Here is a 21,952-nt window from a genome sequence, read left to right on the forward strand (position 1 = left end):
GCATCCTTAGCTATTATACATCTAGTTCTGTTGGTACGTCTCAATCTAAACCTGAGCATGTTGAACCTCAAGATGAAACTCAATCTGAACCTGAGCATGTTGAACCTCAAGCTGAAACTGAGCATGTTGAACCTCAAGATGAACCTGAATATGAATATGAGGCATAAATTTTACACAAGTGGCCATATATAGAAGGAAGCAAAAAGTTGAGAGTGTTACATAAGGCATCATATTTTAGAACTAGTGTCATATAAGGAATTCTCTCTTTTCTTGAAGGCATGATTCGGAGGGTCGACCCGAATTGCCTCCCGCCCTCCCCTCACATACCCTTCGCATACGAGCAGCCTCCTGAGTCCCGACGTTGCCTGCTGGCTCCGGCGACCAGGCCCGGCCGGCGACGGTACGTACTCTCCCCGCCCTCCTCTCCATCTCCCTCTCCAGGCCTCGTCTCCCTCTCCCTCTCCCCGCCCAGCCGCGCTCTTCCAATCCCCGGTGTCCTCTGGCTGACCCCTACCCGCCTCTGGTCCGCCTCCGCGCGCGCCAAACCTAGTTTCTGCCCGGCGACGGCTGTACGTGAAACAGCAGCGGTCGGCGGTAGCGGAGACGGTAGGGGATAGGCAGCGGTTGTTTTTGGCCGTTCTGTGCCTAGTTTCTGGATGGGTCGATCTTGGACTAGTACTGTTTTCTGGCCGAATGGTCATGGCGTACGTACTGTAAACATGATGTATTCTTTTTTAAATGCAGGTGTCCTCGGTATCAAGTACGCAGCTGAGGCCACTTAGAGGTACAAACATGAAATCATGTCTCGGTTTAATGTTACCGTGGTATGCATTTTTATTTTCACTGCTCCTGGTTGATGCATTCTACTTACTTGATGTGCAAACAATATATAGATTGCAATCTACACATGATATTTTTTTACATATACGCCAAGTTCATATTGTCCAAACTAAAAAAAACATCAAATTCCATGGGTTGTACACCCAAACAGGAATTTGAATTGGAAGATAATTCATTTTCATTGTGGATTTGGAATTCCCGGTCTAATTCAATTCCAGATCTAATTCACTGCATCCAAACAAATAAATTGACACAGGGGTAGCAAAAAAGCATAAGAAAGCTTCAGTTATGTATGTTTCTGCACACATACTTCGGAGAGTTACTTACATAAAAGGAAAGCCAACCAGTGGTTCAGTTCGTGTACGGTGAGATAAAAATCTGGGAGAATATGGAGAAAAAAAAAAGGATAATCATATAAGAGAACCCACTTTTTGATGCGAGCTTTGCAGCCGACACAAACAATACACATAAAAGAGCTATACAAACTTACTGATATTTGAACAAGAAAAATAAATGGCAGGGCAAGGGATATGTTGCTTCAATTCTCACCTTATTTCAATCTTGTCATTTCATCTAAAATTTTGATATCTTGGTACCTCTAAAGCTGAAACAACAGCAGTACATATACAATCTTCAGTGGGCATAATTATCAATCAAAATCCATGTTTTAAATCACGGCAACAGTACTGGTGTCTGGCACCGAAGAGGATCTATCATATCATGTATTGATTGGTTTCACCCACCTTCAGGTTCTTAATCAATTGCTGTGTCAACGGATAAATCTGCAACGAAAAAACATTTGTGCCGAGAGAGGATTAATGAATTGAAACAGATCAAACGTAATGCCTTGGAAAAGGTACCTCTTGATGTGTGCATATCTTAAACGCAATAGTAGAACTGGAAATTCTGCAACGTGAAGTAGAGATTTATAACAAGAAAATGGGGGAAAGGCAGTGTAGTCTGAATGCTGTGCTCTGCTCACCAACTTGAGAACTCCTTGGGAGGCGAGGGCCACGTGATGAGATCGGTTAAGCAGTGTGCAAGTAACTCTACCGCAGGACACGATCGTACGTGAACAAACTCAGGTGCTGAGTTCATCGGCAGGACCTCGCGAGCTGCGCGCATTAATTGGTCCTGCTCGTGGAGGAGCGAGTCCGCGAGGGGGCTAAGCGAGGGGGTCGTGGTGGCGAGGATGGACGGTATGAGGGTGGCGGTGGCGTCGCGATGCGGCGACGACCGCGGGGAGGCGGAGGAGCTGGCGCGTGCACGGCGAGGATGCCCAGTATGGGGGGTGACGGCCTCACGCTCGCTCCGCTCGTGAGGAAGAGGAAATCACCGGGCAGACGGAACAAAATCTTCGATTTCCGCGGCCCACCAGTCGGCGCCAACATTTGAGAGACGCCGAAAGACGAGTAGATCTGCTGCTCTAGTTCTTTACGGATCGATCGTGTCGGATCCTCTCTCTGTATATATACATGCATATGTTGTTCAAGGGAACGGAACGGGACGGTAATCCTTGCTCAGATCGCTTCGTGAACAGGAGGAGAGATCGGGAGAAGAGATGACGAGGCCATCGGATTCGACATCGATCTCCACACAACACACGGACCCTGGCCCGGGTATGGAGAATCCGTATGAACGAAGGTAAGTAGCATCTCTTGATCTTTGGGATGATTTATTTAGGGCATGCAGTTCAATGATTATGAGACTGTCTTAAACATTGCATTTTGTTAGTAGAGAAGACAGAGAAATAGGAGCGCAACCCATTTATGCCTTGCCATCGAACGATTGGGGTATCATGTTCTACATCAGGATGGATCACTCGGGATCTTTCCACACATATCCTCGTGTTGGTGGGCCATTTCAGAGCCTCCAGGAAGCTCAAGATGGTATCGAGTGCTATCTGATTGAGCGCGAGGATCCAAAAATGTAAGTTTCTCAACTTCCGCCTAGATTTTCGTCGTTCAACTTCTCCTGTTCTATGTGTACTCCTCAACCTTTGCAGTTTATGACCATAGCAGTAATCAGGGAAAAAACTTATGACTTTAAGGTTGGACTAAAAACACTTTGATAGGCAAAAGACCTTCCTGTTTTGGGGCCATTTAAATTTATGAGATCAGTTGAGCACTTGAGCTGTTGAAATAATGCATAGTGATAAGCATAGTTGAAATAACAAAGTGCATGTAAATGCTATGCCACTGCATTGTAGGTATCTGAACCGTAATTTCTTTTACTTGGATAGTTTCTTGCCAGGACTACTCAGCTTTGCTGTCTTCCTCGTACTGAGAAGTGCTTAGCACTGGGTTTGGGAGCTTTCTTTTTATATATAGAACTACACTGATATAATTTACAGCCATATAATAATTTCAGATTGCTCTGTTTTTGTTGACTATAACTATTATTAGTTATAATAGAGGCAAATTGGGAGCTGTTTGGTTCCACCCTTCAACCTCTGAAACAAATTATCTGAACTCTATGTCCACCTGATACCATTGTCTGGGTGCTTAGTATCAACTTGTACTCTCTACTTTTGAGAAATTATAGTACATCTTATAGAATGCTCTGATCTAAAATAGGTTCCTGGGTGCGGTGTCTGATATTGAGATGCGTTCAATACGTCGTAAATATTGGCCTGATGGCACAAGGAAGATGCCTCCAGAATTTTATCCAGTGGACATAACCCGTAATTGGATGCATCAGTTGGCTCAATCTTTGGTGGACAAGCATAATGAGGATCACAATCTTGTGGAGGTTTGTTCTCTGTCCCTGCGCTCTGCCATCACCCTATGTCGTGCTGACACCGTCTTATTGTCTTACTCATTCATCTGATAATTAATCGCTGACCGCATCGATGCTTGTTATTGTAGGATCTTGCATATCAGCTCAAAAAAGTTGTGTGCATCCAATCGATTTGTGAGGTTGATGTCTTTACCTGGTGCTATCACATCAATTTCACTGCACAGGCCAAAGGAGTTGGTTCCATTGAAGATCTATTCTTTGCCGAACTAATATCTAAGGGAGAAGGAGAACTTGAGGAATTGGTGCCCAGCTGTCTGCGCATGCTTACACCTATTGACAATGGTATATACTCTAATCTCAAATGAAATTTTTTCAGTTTGTGGTTCGTACTAACATGAACCTAGATAGTTTTATACATGTGTTTCTGGCTTGGTATATCATCTCATCCATTATCCTTGAAGCTTTACATTTTGCAATATCTCAAACTGGTTAATGCACATTTGTCATTACTTCTAATTATTCAGTTGTTAGGTGTTTGTTCCCTGTTGTTTATTAACTTTCTTTACGGAAGGTACCTGCCATGGCTGTATCAACAATGGAAGCGGTGATCATATGAGGCATCCCAAAGACCCTTCTGCATACACTGGTGGTCACGTGAGGGATGCATTTTTGCCTTTTGGCGGATCTGTATTACCACCCGTGGCATACTCTGAGCCCCCACCTGTCCATGACTTTGACGTACGTATTATGAATTGTTCCGTATAGATTTAGCATTCATCATCTTTGTTCATTCGCTGACTTGTAACCCCATTGTCATTTACAGTTTGCAGCAGCTGAGGAAACTAGGCTACGTAACCTATTCACGGTAATGGCATTACATACCTCTTGCTGCATTTGTTACCTCATATGTTGGCCACTTGATTTATCTAATCACATGCTTGTCTTTAGGGTCCTAAAGCACATATTTACGAGAAATACACGAGGCCCCCTCAGGGCTCTGCACTTATTCCTGAAGAATGATGCAGGAGTGTCTAGCTCTGTGTGACCCCTGAAGTGAAAGATGTCATCCCCTTTTGGACTGAATGTCTATTTCGCCATCAGATAAATTTCAGAGTTATTAATCTTGGCAACTTGTAGACCGAGTAGTCGGTATTTCGTGTTGATACCAAGTTGCTTCGAGATTAATGTACCTATTTAGTATTTACAACTATCTATGTACTTTTTTTAGGGAATCACTATGTATGTACTTTACTAGGCTCTGCTAATTCTATGGTTTTAATCTCAAAAAAAGATCTATGGTCTTAATTATACAGGTTCAAAAGTATAACATTCCGATACTATATTTTCCTATTCCTAAAGAAATCCTGCGTTGATGATGTCCAGCTGGGTAGGCTACTTGTTTAGTTCATCTATCTTTATGTTTTTGACTAGTTAAAATGCCCATGCGTTGCATGGGGAATGAAAAAACAACCTTTGATCAAATGTCGTTAGCACGATCCAAAATTTTCCCAAAGTTGATGAAATTGTGAAGAATAATTTATTTCTATATGCAGATATACATAAGTTGATACAATAGCGATGTCTCGAAGACTCGAAGGGTATGAATTATATGTTGATATATGCATATAACCTATCGTTATACTATAAAGGTAGATTAACTAATTTCATTTTTTGTTGCGATACACGCAGAATTCTCCATCGCAATTGATTGTTTGCAATGTGCGATGCACAACTCAGTGCTAACTATAATATTTTCTAATCTACATCTTTTGCTAGTTGGAGAAATATCTTTGTATATAACTTATTCTCGGGGCATGGTTGCACCACCGGTGACATAGCATATAATATGCCTGAGCGCCGCTACCATGATCCAAAAATCAATGAAAATAGAACGCCTATTCTCACAAAACAAGAATTTGCTACAACAGGTGTGCTGGTTTTTGCTAGACCAATGATTCATTCTACATGGTTAATAATATTATTAGATCAAAATCACCATGAAATTATGACTTGAGTGATTTCTTACCTGAAATTTGGCTAAGAGTGAGGCTTCTTTTCTCATCCACGTGTTTGGTTTTCATCCACTCACGAACGCACAGATGCCATCTCCCTGTTCTTTTTCTCTTTGAGATGCTTGTGCATGTAGGGCCTCCCGAAGCATCAGCATCACCATAAAAACCCTCCCAGAGAATTTAAGAGCAGCACGCATGGCTCGCGAGTACTTCTTAGTCACCGCTGTCGCCGCCAAATATTGCCTCCCCTAGTTTACCTTGACATATCTCCGCTTGTTAGTAGGATTTTCCGCCAGGTCAGAGTGAGAACAGAGTTACGGAGATGCACAAGGTAGGCAAGGGCGCACACGGCACACTGCTCCTGCTCTGTTATCCCCTAACTCCTCCCTCGCGTCAGGCTACGGGCGCTCTGCTTCCGCGTGGCCAGTGACCACCTCGAGGCCAGCCAGGAATCAACGCCCCTATCGTCGACTCTTCTTGACCTCAGGCCACGACAGCGGGGTGTACGGATCGCTGGCCGTGCGCTCGCGACGGCACAGGGTAGGAGCCGGCTCCTGGCCGGGCGAGATAGTTTCCCAGGGTTATTGGGTCGCACCACATCCGTGGGTGGTGGCTCTGAGACAGGTCGCACAACGGAAGGAGGCGGCACACGGCGTTGCGACGGCATAGAGGACCCCAGATAGAGACGACGGGAGCGACAGGTGCGTCCGTTCACCGGGAGCGACGGAGGATGCTCAGCGGCGGCGGTGAAGCGCGTGGGCAAAAAATCGACGGTGATGGCGATAGGCCGAAGGTGAAGACGATGCGGACGATTCGCTCGATTCGCTCGATTCCATGTGTTCCGAATCGATTCCTTCAAGGACTAAGAGGACGGGGAGGCAGAGCTCTTGGACATGGCGTATTGATCCGGCGAGGCCTGCAGCTTCGGCCGCGCAAGGGACAGCAGCGGCAACGGCGGCCCGGTCCGGCGACGCCTGTGATACTCCGCGAGAAGCAGAGCCTAGGGAACGCAGGGAATCTGCCTCTTGGCACCACCACCGGCCTCGCGTTCGCCTCTGGCGCCGCGATGTTGTGTGGGCTATTCCTGGCGGCGGAGGGATCTGCGCCTGCAGGGGAACGGGTAGCCTGGGGAAAGATGGGCCGTTCGCTTGGTTTTTTTTGTTACAAGCTAACTGAATCGTTATTTAACTCGGCGGTGGCAGAACATGTAATTTAGATGAAATTTAAGGGTAAATAAAAACGGACGAACAAGAAACCTTATTTTCTTTATTATTAGGTATAGATTTTTACATGTTGGTTCATCTATCTTTGCTACGGAGTAGTTTGCCTGGCAGCTTGCCACCACGAAACAGTTGGCTCTTCAGGTTCATTGAACCTAGTCTGCTTGGAGAAACAAGTGTATTTTTATCTTCTTTTCAAAGATACCAATTACACCCAGTCTCTGCAACAACGGCCCACCCTAATGGCAGTACGAATACACACAGCTAAAAAAGAGTAAAGAAAACTAAGAAATAAAAGTCCCGCTCCAGCCTTATAGACCTAGCAACAGCAATACAACCACCACCGTGACAACACCTGAAGTACAGACTCTCTAAAAGCGACGTCTCCAAGAAGGGAACAGTGCACCTGCGCCGTCGTCACTCGACCAAAGGTTTTAGGTTTTCACCCTGAAGATAGTCTTCACTATCAAAACAATGTCTCCAACAAGAACATTGCCAGGCACAAACAGTTAAGGCCAGACCTTGAGTTTTCACCCTGAGAGGTAAGACTCTGAACTTCCCCTGTGCTACCGCCCCCACAAGCATATCACTACTGCAGAGCCCGGAACGCCAAGCAGATCCCTCAGCATCACGGAGACTCGAACCTCCTTTAGCCAGTCCACCAATCCGGCCTTCATGATATTCCTTCTTCTAACTTCACCATGGACCAAAAAAGTCGCCTGATGTCAACACAGAATATAGCTTCGCGCCGCTCCCTCCGGAACCAAATGGTCGGAATAAAAACATGGGTGCGCGCGACCGAATACTACCCGATCCAGCAAACCGCAGGCAAAAACAGCATTGTTCCATCGCCAGCGGAGCTTTCCGGAACTCATCTCTCCAACCAGATCAAAGCAAACTGACCCCCGGTAGATAATCATCCTCGCATGCGAGCAACCCGATGACCGCCACACAAAAAAAGCAAGATCAGCAGCCCCCACGCCGCCAATCCCTCCTGCCGGATCACCAAGGAAGAGGACATCGACGTGGATCATGCGTACCGCCGCCGAACCATTACCGGGGCGGAGGCCGCCACCGCTCCACCGAATCCTCCATGGGTACTGACGGAGAGCCTCAGGCCCCGGCCAAGCATCCATGACGCCCGGCTTCCTCCGCCGGCGCTACATCACCTCCCATGGAACGCCGCCGTGGAAACCCTCTTCCCCCCTCGTCGATTCGACGGAGGGGGAGTTGCCACCACCGCCAGAGCCAGGCCGGGAATGGGTCCGAGGCACGGGGGCCAGGGCCGAGGCCAGCGGCAGCGGCTGAGGGACGGGCGGCGGGTGGCTATAGGGCGCGGGGGGAGGAGGAGCCTCCGCCGCCGCCCGGGAGGGGGGCGGGAGAGGGCAAAACTTATGCTGGGCTAAGCAGGAGTATGTACAACTAATCTCTCTTAGAATCCAAACACACCAAAATGAACAATGTTATCCCCTCGGGGTCGAGCTGCCAGATCCGCCGGGGAGCTCTGCGGGGGGTCACCCATGGCGACTTCGTGGCCGCGGAGCAGGAGCTTGGGGGCTCGCTGACAGCCAGGCGGCGCTAGGCCTTTGCCCCTGGCGGCAGGGCCTCAAGATTCCCCGCCGGTGCTGGTGGCGGTCTGTGGGAGAGGAGGCGGCGCCGCTGTCGATGGGCCGTCCCCAAGAGCCTAGACCCCGGCCGTCCTCCCCAAGCGCGGCGGCGGCAACTCCGGCGTCGTCTGAACCCGCAGTGACTATGGTGGTGGTGCGATCGCAAGGTGGAGACGCGCCGCCGCTAGGGATGGATCCGCGAGGCAGGGAGGAGCTCGCGAGGGAGCGTCTCCCGCTGTGGGCGGTCCCTGGGCCTGGGCCGCTCCTCCGTCCGTGGGTTGGGCCGCTAGACCTGGCCCACGAGCTACCGACCACGGTGCTGCCTTTCGCGACACTAGGCCGAGCCCACCTCAGCCCGTCGAGCGGGGTGGAGGCCTCCCCCAGGCTTAAGTGGTGGTGGGTTCCGCATGGGTCGCGTGACTTATCGCTAGGGTTCCCTGCCTCCCGTTTCGACATCAGACAGTGGCGACGGCTGGCTAGATCCATCGCCATCCACTCCCCACCCACTCCCTTCTCATGGTCCTTCGCTGAGGTGGTGAGGATGGAGCGGTAGCCTGGCGCGGCGGCTAGGGGCCAGAACGGCAACGGCAAGCGTCGGCTGGAGGAGTGCCCGGCGGTGGAGGAGGCGCGGCTGGAGGCAGACACACGCGCGAGGCTCCTTGCGCGAGGTGGGGGCGCGGCTGGCGGCGGCTCGGGCGGTGGCGGCTCCGCCAACAACCAGACCAAGAACCATCGCGGTGCGGGGCATCCGACGAACGCGTCCGCAACTGGCCAGGGAGGCCAGGGCGGTCAGGCCCCTCCCGCCTGGTTGTTGGCGAGGGAGAAGAAGAGGCAGGATCAGGCCTTGCGTGCCGCGCAGGAGGGGGCGAGCGTTGGCTCCCAGCCCCTGGAGCCGCACCGTGGCCGTGGACCGGCACGAAGCTCTGGGCGTGCGCAGCAGCAGCCCCGTCGCCAGCCCTCGATATCCAATCAGCTGACCCCGTCAGCTCCGGCGGCGGCAGACTCGGGCTCGTCCAAAGTCGAGTGCTTCCGCTGCGGCCACCCCGGCCACTTCCAGGCAGGGTGCACGACAGACCCGTTCTGCGTCATCTGTGGCAAAGAGGGCCACTTCTCGGCGGATTGCCCGGGCACTGCACCCCCGGAGTTGTGCTTGATGGGACATGCCATCTTCGGGGAGGGTTTCTTCTACCTCGACTTCGAGGAAGGAGGGGACGAGGAGACGGAGGCCTCCAATGCGGCGGTCTTGTCGTTCGATAGACTGCCCCTGTCGGCTCGTGACCTCGAGGCGGAGCTCCACCACCTTATCGGCATCGACTGGGATTGGAAGGTGACCCAGGTGGTTGCTAAGGAGTTCACCGTCCTCTTCCCGTCGCAGGACTGCCTCCGGATGAGCGCTCGCAGCGGGAAGCTGTTCTTTCCGCTCAGCAACTCCACGACCAACATGAAGCTGGCGGACGTCGACCCTGCGCCGGCGGACTTGCTCCAGGAGGTTTGGGTGACCATCTCGGGTCTCCCTCGCTGGATGAGGCGCGCGGACAGGCTCATGAAGGGGATGAGGATGCTGGGCTGTCCTATCGAGGTGGACCTCGACTCCCTCGCACGGCGTGCACCCGTCCGCATGCGGATTGCATGCAGGAACCCCTCCAAGCTCCACAGCCTGGTGCAGCTCTTCCATAAGAACGAGGGCTTCAACGTGGGAATCCGGGTGGAGCAACCCCCGACGTCCTCCTCTGTGCCCCCTCCGGCCCTGCCGCGGAACGACGACGACGACAGCATGGGAGACGAGGACGACGATGACAGTCTGGGTGACGAGGACGAGTGGCATCGCGTGGGCGAGAAGGACAAGGGCAAGAAGGCGGATGCGAAGGACTCGGAAGCAGCGGGGAACCTCACGGCGCCTGCACCTACGGAGCAGGCCACCCCGGCTGACGTCTCAGCGCCCTGTGACCCCGTCCTGGACCAGTACGGCAGCAACCTGCCCTCCTCGGCGGGCGGGTGGCCTCTCCCGCAACTGGTCTTGGAGAAGCAGCGCACCCTTGAGCTTCCACCCACCACTACGCCGGCACAGCAACAGCTGGCGGTGCTGGAGGGGGTGCCCACGTCGCCGCCGGTGGACTCTTCCACCCTCGTGACGGTCGAGTCGGATTACGACTCGGACATCTCGGAGGAGTCCCCAGGTGGCCTTGCTGGTGCCCGGTCCGTGGAGGCCGGAGTTGGCAGTGCCGCCGTGCTCTTGGGGGAGTGCGGTGACCAGGTGTTTGGGGTGGAGACCTTGGGAGTGGAGGCGGCGGTGGTGCCGCGCAGGACGAGAACCAAGACGGTGCCGGTCGGCCCGGCGCGGAAGAGTGCCCGCCTCCAGGGCCCGGCGTCCGCGTTGTCGGCGATGCAGAGGGCCCAGCACAGGACGGCCTCCAAGAACCTCGACCTCGAAGGTACTTTCACAACCTTAGCCCACCTTCCCGATGATCACCTGTCCTCTGTTGCGCGTGATTCTGGGCTATCTTTCATGACGGAAAAACACTCGGAGTCGGAGATTCTCTCTCTTGTGCGGACCAAGGAGGCAGCACAAGCGCTTCTCGCGCAAGCAGCCCTGCGAAAGAAGGCGACCTAGGTGGGCGCTGATGCGGTGGCGTTGCCCTCGGGGCCCGGTGTAGATGGGACTACACCAGTGACCTTGGAGGAGGGTCAGGTGACCTTGGTGGACGTCCCAGTCCAGGCTGCTCCTCAAGCCAATAAAAGGAGCTCTTCGGCCATGTTGGCAACCCGTCGTGGACGGAAGAAAGCCACGCTTTCCTAATGCGTGTTGGCTTCTACAATATCCGCGGGTTCGGCAGACCGGGCTGCCGCACCTAGATTAAGGAGTTGATCTCCCGAGAACAGCTCGACTTTGTCGGTCTACAGGAGACCATCAAGTCTTCCTTCTCAGCAAGTGAGCTGCTTAGCATCGACCCTACCGACCGCTTTCCGTGGCACGACGTTCCGACAGCAGGGAGATTTGGAGGTATCCTCTTAGGGGTGAATGAGGACTCCTTCGACGTGTTGGGTTGGAGTAGGGGATCCTTCTACATTCGGGTAGACGTCCTTCAACTAGACTCGTCTTCTCGTTGGTCACTTTTTGTGGTCTATGGCCCAGCTGGTCACCGGCGATCCCCTGCGTTCCTCCAGGAACTTGCAGAGGCCATCTCGGCTTGCCCTGCCTCTTATGGTGGGTGGGGACTTTAACTTGATCAGGGGGTTCAGGGACAAAAACAATTCGAACATCAATTGGCCCCGCGTCTATAGCTTCAACGACTGTATAGCTAACTTGGAGCTTCGAGAGATCAGGCGCACTGGTGCGAGATATACCTGGTCTAACAAACAGTTGAACCCGGTTCGCTGTGTCTTGGACAGAGTCTTTATGTCCACGGATTGGGAGACCCTTTTCCCCTGTGCACCCTGGTGGCAGAGACCATTATTGGTTCGGATCACTCTCCCCTCATCCTGAGCTCCGGGGAGGAGCTTAGAAAACGTAGTCCGAGATTCTTCTTTGAGAAGAGTTGGCTGGAGCGTCCGGAGTTCGTCAGCCTGGTCACTTCCAAGTGGAACGAGTTAGCCGCGGAGTCCGTCCCTGGTGCGGATTCCATTGACCGCTGGAACCGGGTCTCGGGGGGCCTGAGACAATTCCTCAAAGGGTGGGGCGCCAACCTCGGTAAGGAGGCCCGTGACCTTAAGCAGGACCTCCTGGCGCAGATTCAGGCCCTCGATGCCCAGGCTGACACGCTGGGTCTTGATGAGGAGTGTTGGGCGCTGCGCTATGATACGTCTCAAACGTATCTATAATTTCTTATGTTCCATGCTACTTTTATGATGATACTCACATGTTTTATATACATTATATGTCGTTATTATGCATTTTTCGGCACTAACCTATTGACGAGATGCCGAAGTCCGAAGAGGAAACGAAGTGGGGCCACGAGGTGGCGACACAACAAGGCGGCGCGGCCCAAGCCCTGGCTGTGCCGGCCTGTTGTGTGGGCCCCTCGTGACGCCCCCTGACCTACCCTTCCGCCTACATATAGTCTTCGTCGCGAAACCCCCAGTACCGAGAGCCACGATACGGAAAACCTTCCAGAGACGCAGCCGCCGCCAATCCCATCTCGGGGGATTCAGGAGATCGCCTCCGGCACCCTGCCGGAGAGGGGAATCATCTCCAGGAGGACTTTTCATCGCCATGATCGCCTCCGGATCGATGTGTGAGTAGTTCACCCCTGGACCATGGGTCCATAGCAGTAGCTAGATGGTCGTCTTCTCCTAATTGTGCTATCATGTTCGATCTTGTGAGCTGCCTATCATGATCAAGATCGTCTATTTGTAATCCTACATGTTGTGTTTGTTGGGATCCGATGGATATTGAATACTATGTCAAGTTGATTATCAATCTATCATATATGAGTTGTTTATGTTGTTGCATGCTCTGCGTTGCTAGTAGAGGCTCTGGCCAAGTTGATACTTGTGACTCCAAGAGGGAGTATTTATGCTCGATAGTGGGTTCATGCCTCCATTAAATCTGGGACAGTGACAGAAAGTTCTAAGGTTGTGGATGTGTTATTGCTACTAGGGATAAAACATCGATGCTTTGTCTAAGGATATTTGTGTTGATTACATTACGCACCATACTTAATGCAATTGTCTGTTGCTTGCAACTTAATACCAGAAGGGGTTCGGATGATAACCTGAAAGTGGACTTTTTAGGCATAGATGCATGCTGGATGGCGGTCTATGTACTTTGTCGTAATGCCCTAATTAAATCTCATAGTACTCATCATGATATATGTATGTGCATTGTTATGCCTTCTTTATTTGTCAATTGCCCAACTGTAATTTATTCACCCAACATGCTATTTATCTTATGGGAGAGACACCACCAGTGAACTGTGGACCCCGGTCCTATTCTTTACATCTGAAATACAATCTACTGCAATACTTGTTCTTTACTGTTCTTCGCAAACAATCATCTTCCACACAATACGGTTAATCCTTTGTTCACAGCAAGCCGGTGAGATTGACAACCTCACTGTTACGTTGGGGCAAAGTACTTTGGTTGTGTTGTGCAGGTTCCACGTTGGCACCGGAATCCCTGGTGTTGCGCCGCACTACACTTCGCCGCCATCAACCTTCAACGTGCTTCTTGGCTCCTACTGGTTCGATAATCCTTGGTTTCTTTCTGAGGGAAAACTTACTGCTGTGCACATCACACCTTCCTCTTGGGGTTCCCAACGGACGTATGTCTCACGCGCATCAAGACTGTTTTCTGGCGCCGTTGCCGGGGAGATCAAGACACGCTGCAAGGGGAGTCTCCACTTCCAATCTCTTTACTTTGTTTTTTTCTTGCTTTACTTTACTTTATTTACTACTTTGTTTGCTGCACTAAAACAAAACACAAAAAAATTAGTTGCTAGTTTTACTTTATTTACTGTCTTGCTCTCTATATCAAAAACACAAAAAAAATTAGTTGCTTGCATTTAGTTTACTTTTGTTATCATGTCTAGCTCTGTACCTGTTACTTCTTCACCTGAGGAATTAGTTTTTACTTTTAAACAAGGGAATGAGGAGAGTTTTAAAGATGCTTGGTCTAGAATTTTTGATTCTTATCGTAAAGTTGAACCTCAAATGACTCTAAGTCTGCTCCTTAGTAATTTTTATTTTGGGCTTATGATTCGCTATAGATATGCCTTGGATGCTGTAGTAGGAGGAGATTTCCTTCATTGCAATGATGATCAAGCTTTTAATGCCATAAAAAATTGGTTGCATCACATAGTTCAGCTAATAACTTTGATTCAGCTCTTATTAGCATTTATAATAGATTAAACACTCTTGAGATAAGTGCATCTTGCTTGAAAGAAAATTATAGTTATGTTCGTAACCGTCTTGATCAAGTTTTAGTGAACTCTGAACCTTCAATGTGGGATCCTACTATTAAAGTTATTATTGGTGGTGAAACTTTTCATGCCCGTTGTGATATTATGTCTGAATTTTGTCTTATGCCTAAGAGTATTTACGAATCTTTGACACTTTGGGGACTCGTTGAAGAAGGAGAAGGAATAACTCTTATTGATAACTCTGTTATAATTTCTAAGGGAATAGCCGAGGGTGTGCATACAACCATTCTTGGAAAAACGGTATCCACTGATTATCTTGTTATTGAATGTGTAGGAACAGGACAAATCACACTTGGAAGATCCCTGCTGAAACTATTGGGAGCAATCATAGATGTGGGAGGAGGCACCCTAAAATTCACCTCTACACAGGGAGGTAGACATGTGTTCCCTAAACCAAAGAGTAAGAAAAAGAATAAGAAGGGTAGGCGTAAAGCCAGAGGTAATGTCGATGCTTCATCTCTTGATAACACTTGATTCACACTTTCTGCGCCTAGCTGAAAGGCGTTAAAGAAAAGCGCTTATGGGAGACAACCCATCATTTTACTACAGCACTTTTGTTTTATATTTGAGTCTTGGAAGTTGTTACTACTGCAGCAACCTCTCCCTATCTTTATTTTATTGCATTGTTGTGCCAAGTAAAGTCTTTGATAGTAAAGTCAATACTAGATTTGGATTACTGCGCAGAAACAGATTTCTTGCTGTCACGAATCTGGGCAGAATTCTCTGTAGGTAACTCAGAAAAATCTGCAAATTTACGTGCGTGATCCTCAGATATGTACGCAACTTTCATTCAATTTGAGCATTTTCATCTGAGCAAGTTAAGTGCCCCTGTAAAATTCGTCTTTACGGACTGTTCTGTTTTGACAGATTCTGCCTTTTATTTCGCATTGCCTGTTTTGCTATGTTTGATGGATTTCTTTGTTCTATTAACTTTCAGTAGCTTTGTGCAATGTCCAGAAGTGTTAAGAATGATTATGTCACCTCTGAATATGTGAATTTTCAATTATGCACTAACCCTCTAATGAGTTTGTTTCGAGTTTGGTGTGGAGGAAGTTTTCAAGGGTCAAGAGAGGAGGATGATACAATATGATCAAGAAGAGTGAAAAGTCTAAGCTTGGGGATGCCCCCGTGGTTCATCCCTGCATATTTCAAGAAGACTCAAGCATCTAAGCTTGGGGATGCCCAAGGCATCCCCTTCTTCATCGACAATATTATCAGGTTCCTCTAGTGAAACTATATTTTTATTCAATCACATCTTATGTGCTTTGCTTGGAGCGTCTGTTTGCTTTAGTTTTTGTTTTTGTTTGAATAAGATCGGATCCTAGCATTCTTTGTTTGGGAGAGAGACACGCTCCGCTGTTGCATATGAACACATGTGTTCTTAGCCTTATCTTTAATGTTCATTGCGAAGGTTGAACTACTTCGTTCATTGATATATGGTTGGAAACGGAAAATGCCACATGTGGTAAATGGTATAATGTCTTGAATAATTTGATACTTGGCAATTGTTGTGCTCATATAGATCATGTTTAAGCTCTTGCATCATGTACTTTGTACCTATTAATGAAGAACTACATAGAGCTTGTTAAAATTTGGTTTGCATGATTGGTCTCTCTAAGTCTAGATATTTTCTGGTTAAGGTGTTTGAACAACAAGGAGACGATGTAAAGTCTTATAATACTTACAATATGTTCATATGTGAGTCTTGCTGCGCCATTTCATACTTGAGTTTGCTTCAAACAACCTTGCTAGCCTAGCCTTGTATTGAGAGGGATTCTTCTCGTGCATCCAAATCCTTGAGCCAAAAACTATGCCATTTGTGTCCACCATACCTACCTACCACATGGTATTTCTCTGCCATTCCAAAGTACATTACTTGAGTGCTACCTTTAAACTTCATTCTTTGCCTTTACAATATATAGCTCATGGGACAAATAGCCTTAAAAACTATTGTGGTGAAGAATATGTACTTATGTATCTTATTTCTTAATAAGTTGCTTGTTGAGCGGTAACCATGTTTCTGGGGACGCCATCAACTTTTACCTTTGTTGAATATCATGTGAGTTGCTATGCATGTTCGTCTTGTCTGAAGTAAGGGCGATTTTCATGATCAAATGGTTTGAGTATGCATATTGTTAGAGAAGAACATTGGGCCGCTAACTAAAGCCATGAATCATGGTGGAAGTTTTAGTTTGGACACAAAACCTCAATCTCTTATGAGAAATATTAACTGTTGTTGAATGCTTAAGCATTAAAAGAGGAGTCCATTATCTGTTGTCTATGTTGTCCCGGTATGGGTGTCTAAGTTGAGAATGATCAAAAGCGAGAAATCCAATGCGAACCTTCTCCTTAGACCCTTGTACAGGCGGCATAGAGGTACCCCTTTGTGACACTTGGTTGAAACATATGTTATGCAATGATAATCCTTGTTAATCCAAGCTAATTAGGACAAGGTGCGGGCACTATTAGTATTCTATGCATGAGGCTTGCAACTTATAAGATATCTTATACATAACTCATATGATTTATTACTACCATTGACAAAATTGTTTCTATGTTTTCAAAATGAAAAGCTCTAGCACAAAAATAGTAATCCATGCTTCCCTCTCCGAAGGGCCTTTCTTCTACTTTATTGTTGAGTCAGTTTACCTATTCTTTCTATCTTAGAAGCAAACACTTGTGTAAACTGTGTGCATTGATTCTTACATGTTTACCTATTGCACTTGTTATATTACTTTGTGTTGACAATTATCCATGAGATATACATGTTGAAGTTGAAAGCAACCGCTGAAACTTATATCTTCCTTTGTGTTGTTTCAAAGCTTTCTACTAAGAATTTATTGCTTATGAGTTAACTGTTATGCAAGACTTATTGATGCTTGTCTTGAAAGTATTATTCATGAAAAGTCTTTGCTATATGATCCAGTTGTTTACTCATTGTCTTCATCATTGCTTCGAATCGCTGCATTCATCTCATGTGCTTTACAATAGTATTGATCAAGATTATGATAGCATGTCACTTCAGAAATTATCTTTGTTATCGTTTACCAACTCGAGGGCGAGTAGGAACTAAGCTTGGGGATGCTTGATACGTCTCAAACGTATCTATAATTTCTTATGTTCCATGCTACTTTTATGATGATACTCACATGTTTTATATACATTATATATCGTTATTATGCATTTTTCGGCACTAACCTATTGACGAGATGCCGAAGAGCCAGTTGCTGTTTTCTGCTATTTTTGGTTTCAGAAATCCTAGTAAGGAAATATTCTCGGAATTGGACGAAATCAACGCCCAGGGGCCTATTTTTCCACGAAGCTTCCAGAAGTCCGAAGAGGAAACGAAGTGGGGCCACGAGGTGGCGACACAACAAGGCGGCGCGGCCCAAGCCCTGGCCGCGCCGGCCTGTTGTGTGGGCCCCTCATGACGCCCCCTGACCTACCCTTCCGCCTACATATAGTCTTCGTCGCGAAACCCCCAGTACCGTGAGCCACGATACGGAAAACCTTCCAGAGACGCAGCCGCCGCCAATCCCATCTCGGGGGATTCAGGAGATCGCCTCCGGCACCCTGCCGGAGAGGGGAATCATCTCCCGGAGGACTCTTCATCGCCATGATCGCCTCCGGATCGATGTGTGAGTAGTTCACCCCTGGACCATGGGTCCATAGCAGTAGCTAGATGGTCGTCTTCTCCTAATTGTGCTATCATGTTCGATCTTGTGAGCTGCCTATCATGATCAAGATCATCTATTTGTAATCCTACATGTTATGTTTGTTGGGATCCGATGGATATTGAATACTATGTCAAGTTGATTATCAATCTATCATATATGAGTTGTTTATGTTCTTGCATGCTCTCCGTTGCTAGTAGAGGCTCTGGCCAAGTTGATACTTGTGACTCCAAGAGGGAGTATTTATGCTCGATAGTGGGTTCATGCCTCCATTAAATCTGGGATAGTGACAGAAAGTTCTAAGGTTGTGGATGTGCTATTGCTACTAGGGATAAAACATCGATGCTTTGTCTAAGGATATTTGTGTTGATTACATTACGCACCATACTTAATGCAATTGTCTGTTGCTTGCAACTTAATACCGGAAGGGGTTCGGATGATAACCTGAAAGTGGACTTTTTAGGCATAGATGCATGCTGGATGGCGGTCTATGTACTTTGTCGTAATGCCCTAATTAAATCTCATAGTACTCATCACGATATATGTATGTGCATTGTTATGCCTTCTTTATTTGTCAATTGCCCAACTGTAATTTGTTCACCCAACATGCTATTTATCTTATGGGAGAGACACCACTAGTGAACTGTGGACCCCGGTCCTATTCTTTACATCTGAAATACAATCTACTGCAATACTTGTTCTTTACTGTTCTTCGCAAACAATCATCTTCCACACAATACGGTTAATCCTTTGTTCACAGCAAGCCGGTGAGATTGACAACCTCACTGTTACGTTGGGGCAAAGTACTTTGGTTGTATTGTGCAGGTTCCACGTTGGCACCGGAATCCCTGGTGTTGTGCCGCACTACACTTCGCCGCCATCAACCTTCAACGTGCTTCTTGGCTCCTACTGGTTCGATAAACCTTGGTTTCTTTCTGAGGGAAAACTTACTGCTGTGCACATCACACCTTCCTCTTGGGGTTCCCAACGGACGTGTGTCTCACGCGCATCACGCTACCACCTCGAGGGTCAGCTCTCGCACCTCGCTCGGCTGGAGGAGGTTTACTGGCGCCAACGCAGCCACCTAACTTGGCTGCTCAAAGGGTATGCCAATACTGATTTCTTCCATGCCATGGCTAACGGGAGGAAGCGTAAATGCGCCATCTCGCGCCTCTCCACTGACTTGAGGGTCATCTTGTAGCCTGACGCGTTGCGGACTCATATTTATGACTTATATCGTAAATTAATGGGGGTCCCCGGGGAACAGGGTTTGTTTACCTTGAGCCCCACTACCTGGGCTGCGTTGGAGCGGGTCTCGGACGAGGATAACGATGGCCTTATGCTCTCCTTCACCGAGCAGGAGATGGATTTAGTCCTCGCTAGCATGAGAGTGGACACGGCTCCGGTCCTGGATGGGTGGCCGGTAGTGTTCTTCAAGACATTCCGGAGGTTCCTAAAACCTTTTGTTTTAGCCATCGCCAATGACTTCGCTCTTGGGAGAGTGGATATCGCCCGCCTAAACTTCGGGATCTTGACTCTCATCCCTAAGGTTCACGGTGCTGACGACATCAGGATGTTTAGACCTATCGCGCTCATAAACGTTATCTTCAAGTTCGTTGCCAAAGCTTATGCTATTTGTCTTTCTCCGATTGCCCACCGTACCATTAGTGTCACCCAGTCGGCCTTCATCAAAGGTCGGCTTATCCACGAAGGGGTTGTTTCCCTGCAAGAGATAGTCCACGAGACTAAATCCAAGAAACTTGGGGGATTTTTCTTGAAACTTGACTTCAAAAAGGCCTATGATCGGGTCAACTGGTGCTTCCTCCGCGAGGTCCTAACCCGCAAAGGATTTGACCCCGGCTGGATTCATCGGGCGATGGGTCTGGTCAAGGGAGGCCAAACGGCTATTACCATCAACAGAGAAGTTGGCAACTTCTTCCGTAACGGACGGGGTGTCCGCCAGGGAGATCCCCTCTCGCCCTTACTCTTTGACTATGTTGTCGAAGCTCTAGCGGCCATCCTTGACCAAGCTAAGGAGGTGGGACATATTCATGGGGTCCTCCCGCACAGTATGGTAACGCACCTACAATACGCCGATGACACGATCATCATGGTGCGGACGGACGATCTAGACATTGCCAACCTTAAGTTTCTCTTGCTCTGCTTCGAGAGCATGTCTGGGCTTTGTATTAACTTCCACAAGAGTGAGGTCATGGTTCTGGGGACTACGGACTTCGAGAGCCAGCGTATTGCCAATATGTTGAACTGTAAACGGGGCTCCTTCCCCTTTACCTACCTTGGTCTCTCGATTAGTGACCGGACACTCTCTGCTCGGGACTTGCAATCCCTTACCGCCAAGGTGGAAAAGCGCGCGGACCCCTGGATGGGTAAGTTTATGTCCTCCGCCGCTAGACTCACGCTTATTAACGCTTGTCTTTCCAGCCTTCCTATGCATGCTATGGGTGTTTGTCTCTTGGGCAAAGGGATCCATAAGCAGTTTGATAGACACTGTTCCCGCTTCTACTGGAACGCTAACGGGAGTCGCAACAAATACCACTGGGTGCGGTGGTCGGCCATGTGTAAGCCGAAGATCTTGGGGGGTCTAGGCACCATTGACACGAACCTCATGAACACTTGTCTCATGGACAGATGGGTTTGGAGACTCTACGGGGGAGAGAATGGTCTTTGGGCGGACATTATCCGCGGGAAGTACCTCCAGGACAGAGATATCTGGGTCGACCCCCCTAGCCCAGGCTCCCAATTCTGGAGAGCTCTCCAGAAGATCAAGTCGGTGTTACGCTTGGGGGCGAAACACCGTGTCGGGAATGGGTCCTCATCCCATTTCTAGCTAGATTGGTGGATGGGATCTGGTAAGCTACAAGATCGCTTCCCCAACCTTTTTGCCATTGCGGAGGCTCAGGAGGCCTCCGTGGCAAGCCTCTGGACCGACACAGGCTGGTTCATCCCCTTTCGATGGGCGTTGGGTCTTATAGAAAGAGTTGAGTGGGTCAACCTAATGCGGGAAATTGAAACCCTTCGGACGGCGGCTACCCCTGACTGCATGTCATGGGTCCTTGAACCCTCGAGGAGGTTCACAGTCCGCTCGCTATACCGCAAACTTTGCGAAGGTAACCCCTCCAAGTTCTTCGGTGCCATCTGGCATCTTGCGATCCCCTCTCGAATCCGCATTTTCCTTTCGCAACTGGCGCGGAAACGCCTTCCGACTAATGCCAATATTCGGCAACGTCGAGGCCCCTCCACGGGTAGATGTGCCCTTTGTGGAGAGTTCGAAGACACCAATCACATCTTCTTTGAATGTGGGCTAGCCAAATTCTTGTGGAGCGCAGTTCGGGAACTGCTATCATGTACGTGGAAACCCTCTTGCTTTGCGGATGTTTGTAGAACCTTACACAACCAATCTACAAAGATGAAGCGCGTCCTGGGGATCTGCTGTGCAGCCCTTTGTTGAACTTTGTGGGATTTAAGGAACAAGTTCACAATAGAGGGGATCTTCCCTTCCCAGCCGGCTGATTGCCTCTATAAACTGTCTATGTATCTCCAAGTGTGGAAACCAGTGGCTAGACGGACGGACCGGGAAGACATTCAGAGGGCGATTGAGAAGATCCGGACCCTTCACGCGGTGACACGGGATGCTGTGGAGGACGTGTTGGTTTGAGTCTCCTTCTTCGCCGGACCATATGCGTTCGTTTCTAGGTTACCTTCAGACATGATGTGTGTGCCCAGCCTTCGTGCTGCTGGCTATCTGTGTGAGACCCTTTGTGTGTGCCCAGCCTTCGTGCTGCGGGCTGTTTATCTTTGTGTGGTGGTATCGTTGTGAAACTCTGTTGGCCGGGGGCTTTATTAATTTAAAGCCGGGCTTTGCTCGAATGAGTTGCTTCTGCAGTTGACTGCTGCGTGGTGGCAAGCATACAAATCACGAGC

The 21,952-nt window shown here is 48.8% G+C and overlaps 1 protein-coding gene across 1 annotated transcript; it reads left to right on the forward strand.

The window, feature by feature from the left end:
* The first annotated feature begins 805 nt into the window (after positions 1-805).
* LOC127320824 (uncharacterized) lies at positions 806-4,961 on the forward strand. Its single transcript, XM_071826414.1, has 8 exons — positions 806-824; positions 2,381-2,484; positions 2,578-2,769; positions 3,417-3,591; positions 3,708-3,921; positions 4,151-4,317; positions 4,403-4,444; positions 4,528-4,961. The coding sequence occupies exons 2-8, from the start codon at positions 2,402-2,404 to the stop codon at positions 4,597-4,599; spliced, it is 945 nt and encodes a 314-aa protein (XP_071682515.1). The 5' UTR covers positions 806-824; positions 2,381-2,401; the 3' UTR covers positions 4,600-4,961.
* The last annotated feature ends 16,991 nt before the right edge of the window (positions 4,962-21,952 follow it).

This window comes from Lolium perenne, chromosome 2 (assembly GCF_019359855.2).
Source record: "Lolium perenne isolate Kyuss_39 chromosome 2, Kyuss_2.0, whole genome shotgun sequence".
NCBI lineage: Eukaryota > Viridiplantae > Streptophyta > Magnoliopsida > Poales > Poaceae > Lolium > Lolium perenne.

Excerpts from the sequence above, each read along its gene's own strand:
- LOC127320824 (XM_071826414.1), top strand. The coding sequence starts at position 2,402 with ATGACGAGGCCATCGGATTCGACATCGATCTCCACACAACACACGGAC. Across the intron at positions 4,318-4,402 it reads CACCTGTCCATGACTTTGAC|TTTGCAGCAGCTGAGGAAAC; the intron begins GTACGTATTATG and ends TGTCATTTACAG. Across the intron at positions 4,445-4,527 it reads GGCTACGTAACCTATTCACG|GGTCCTAAAGCACATATTTA; the intron begins GTAATGGCATTA and ends GCTTGTCTTTAG.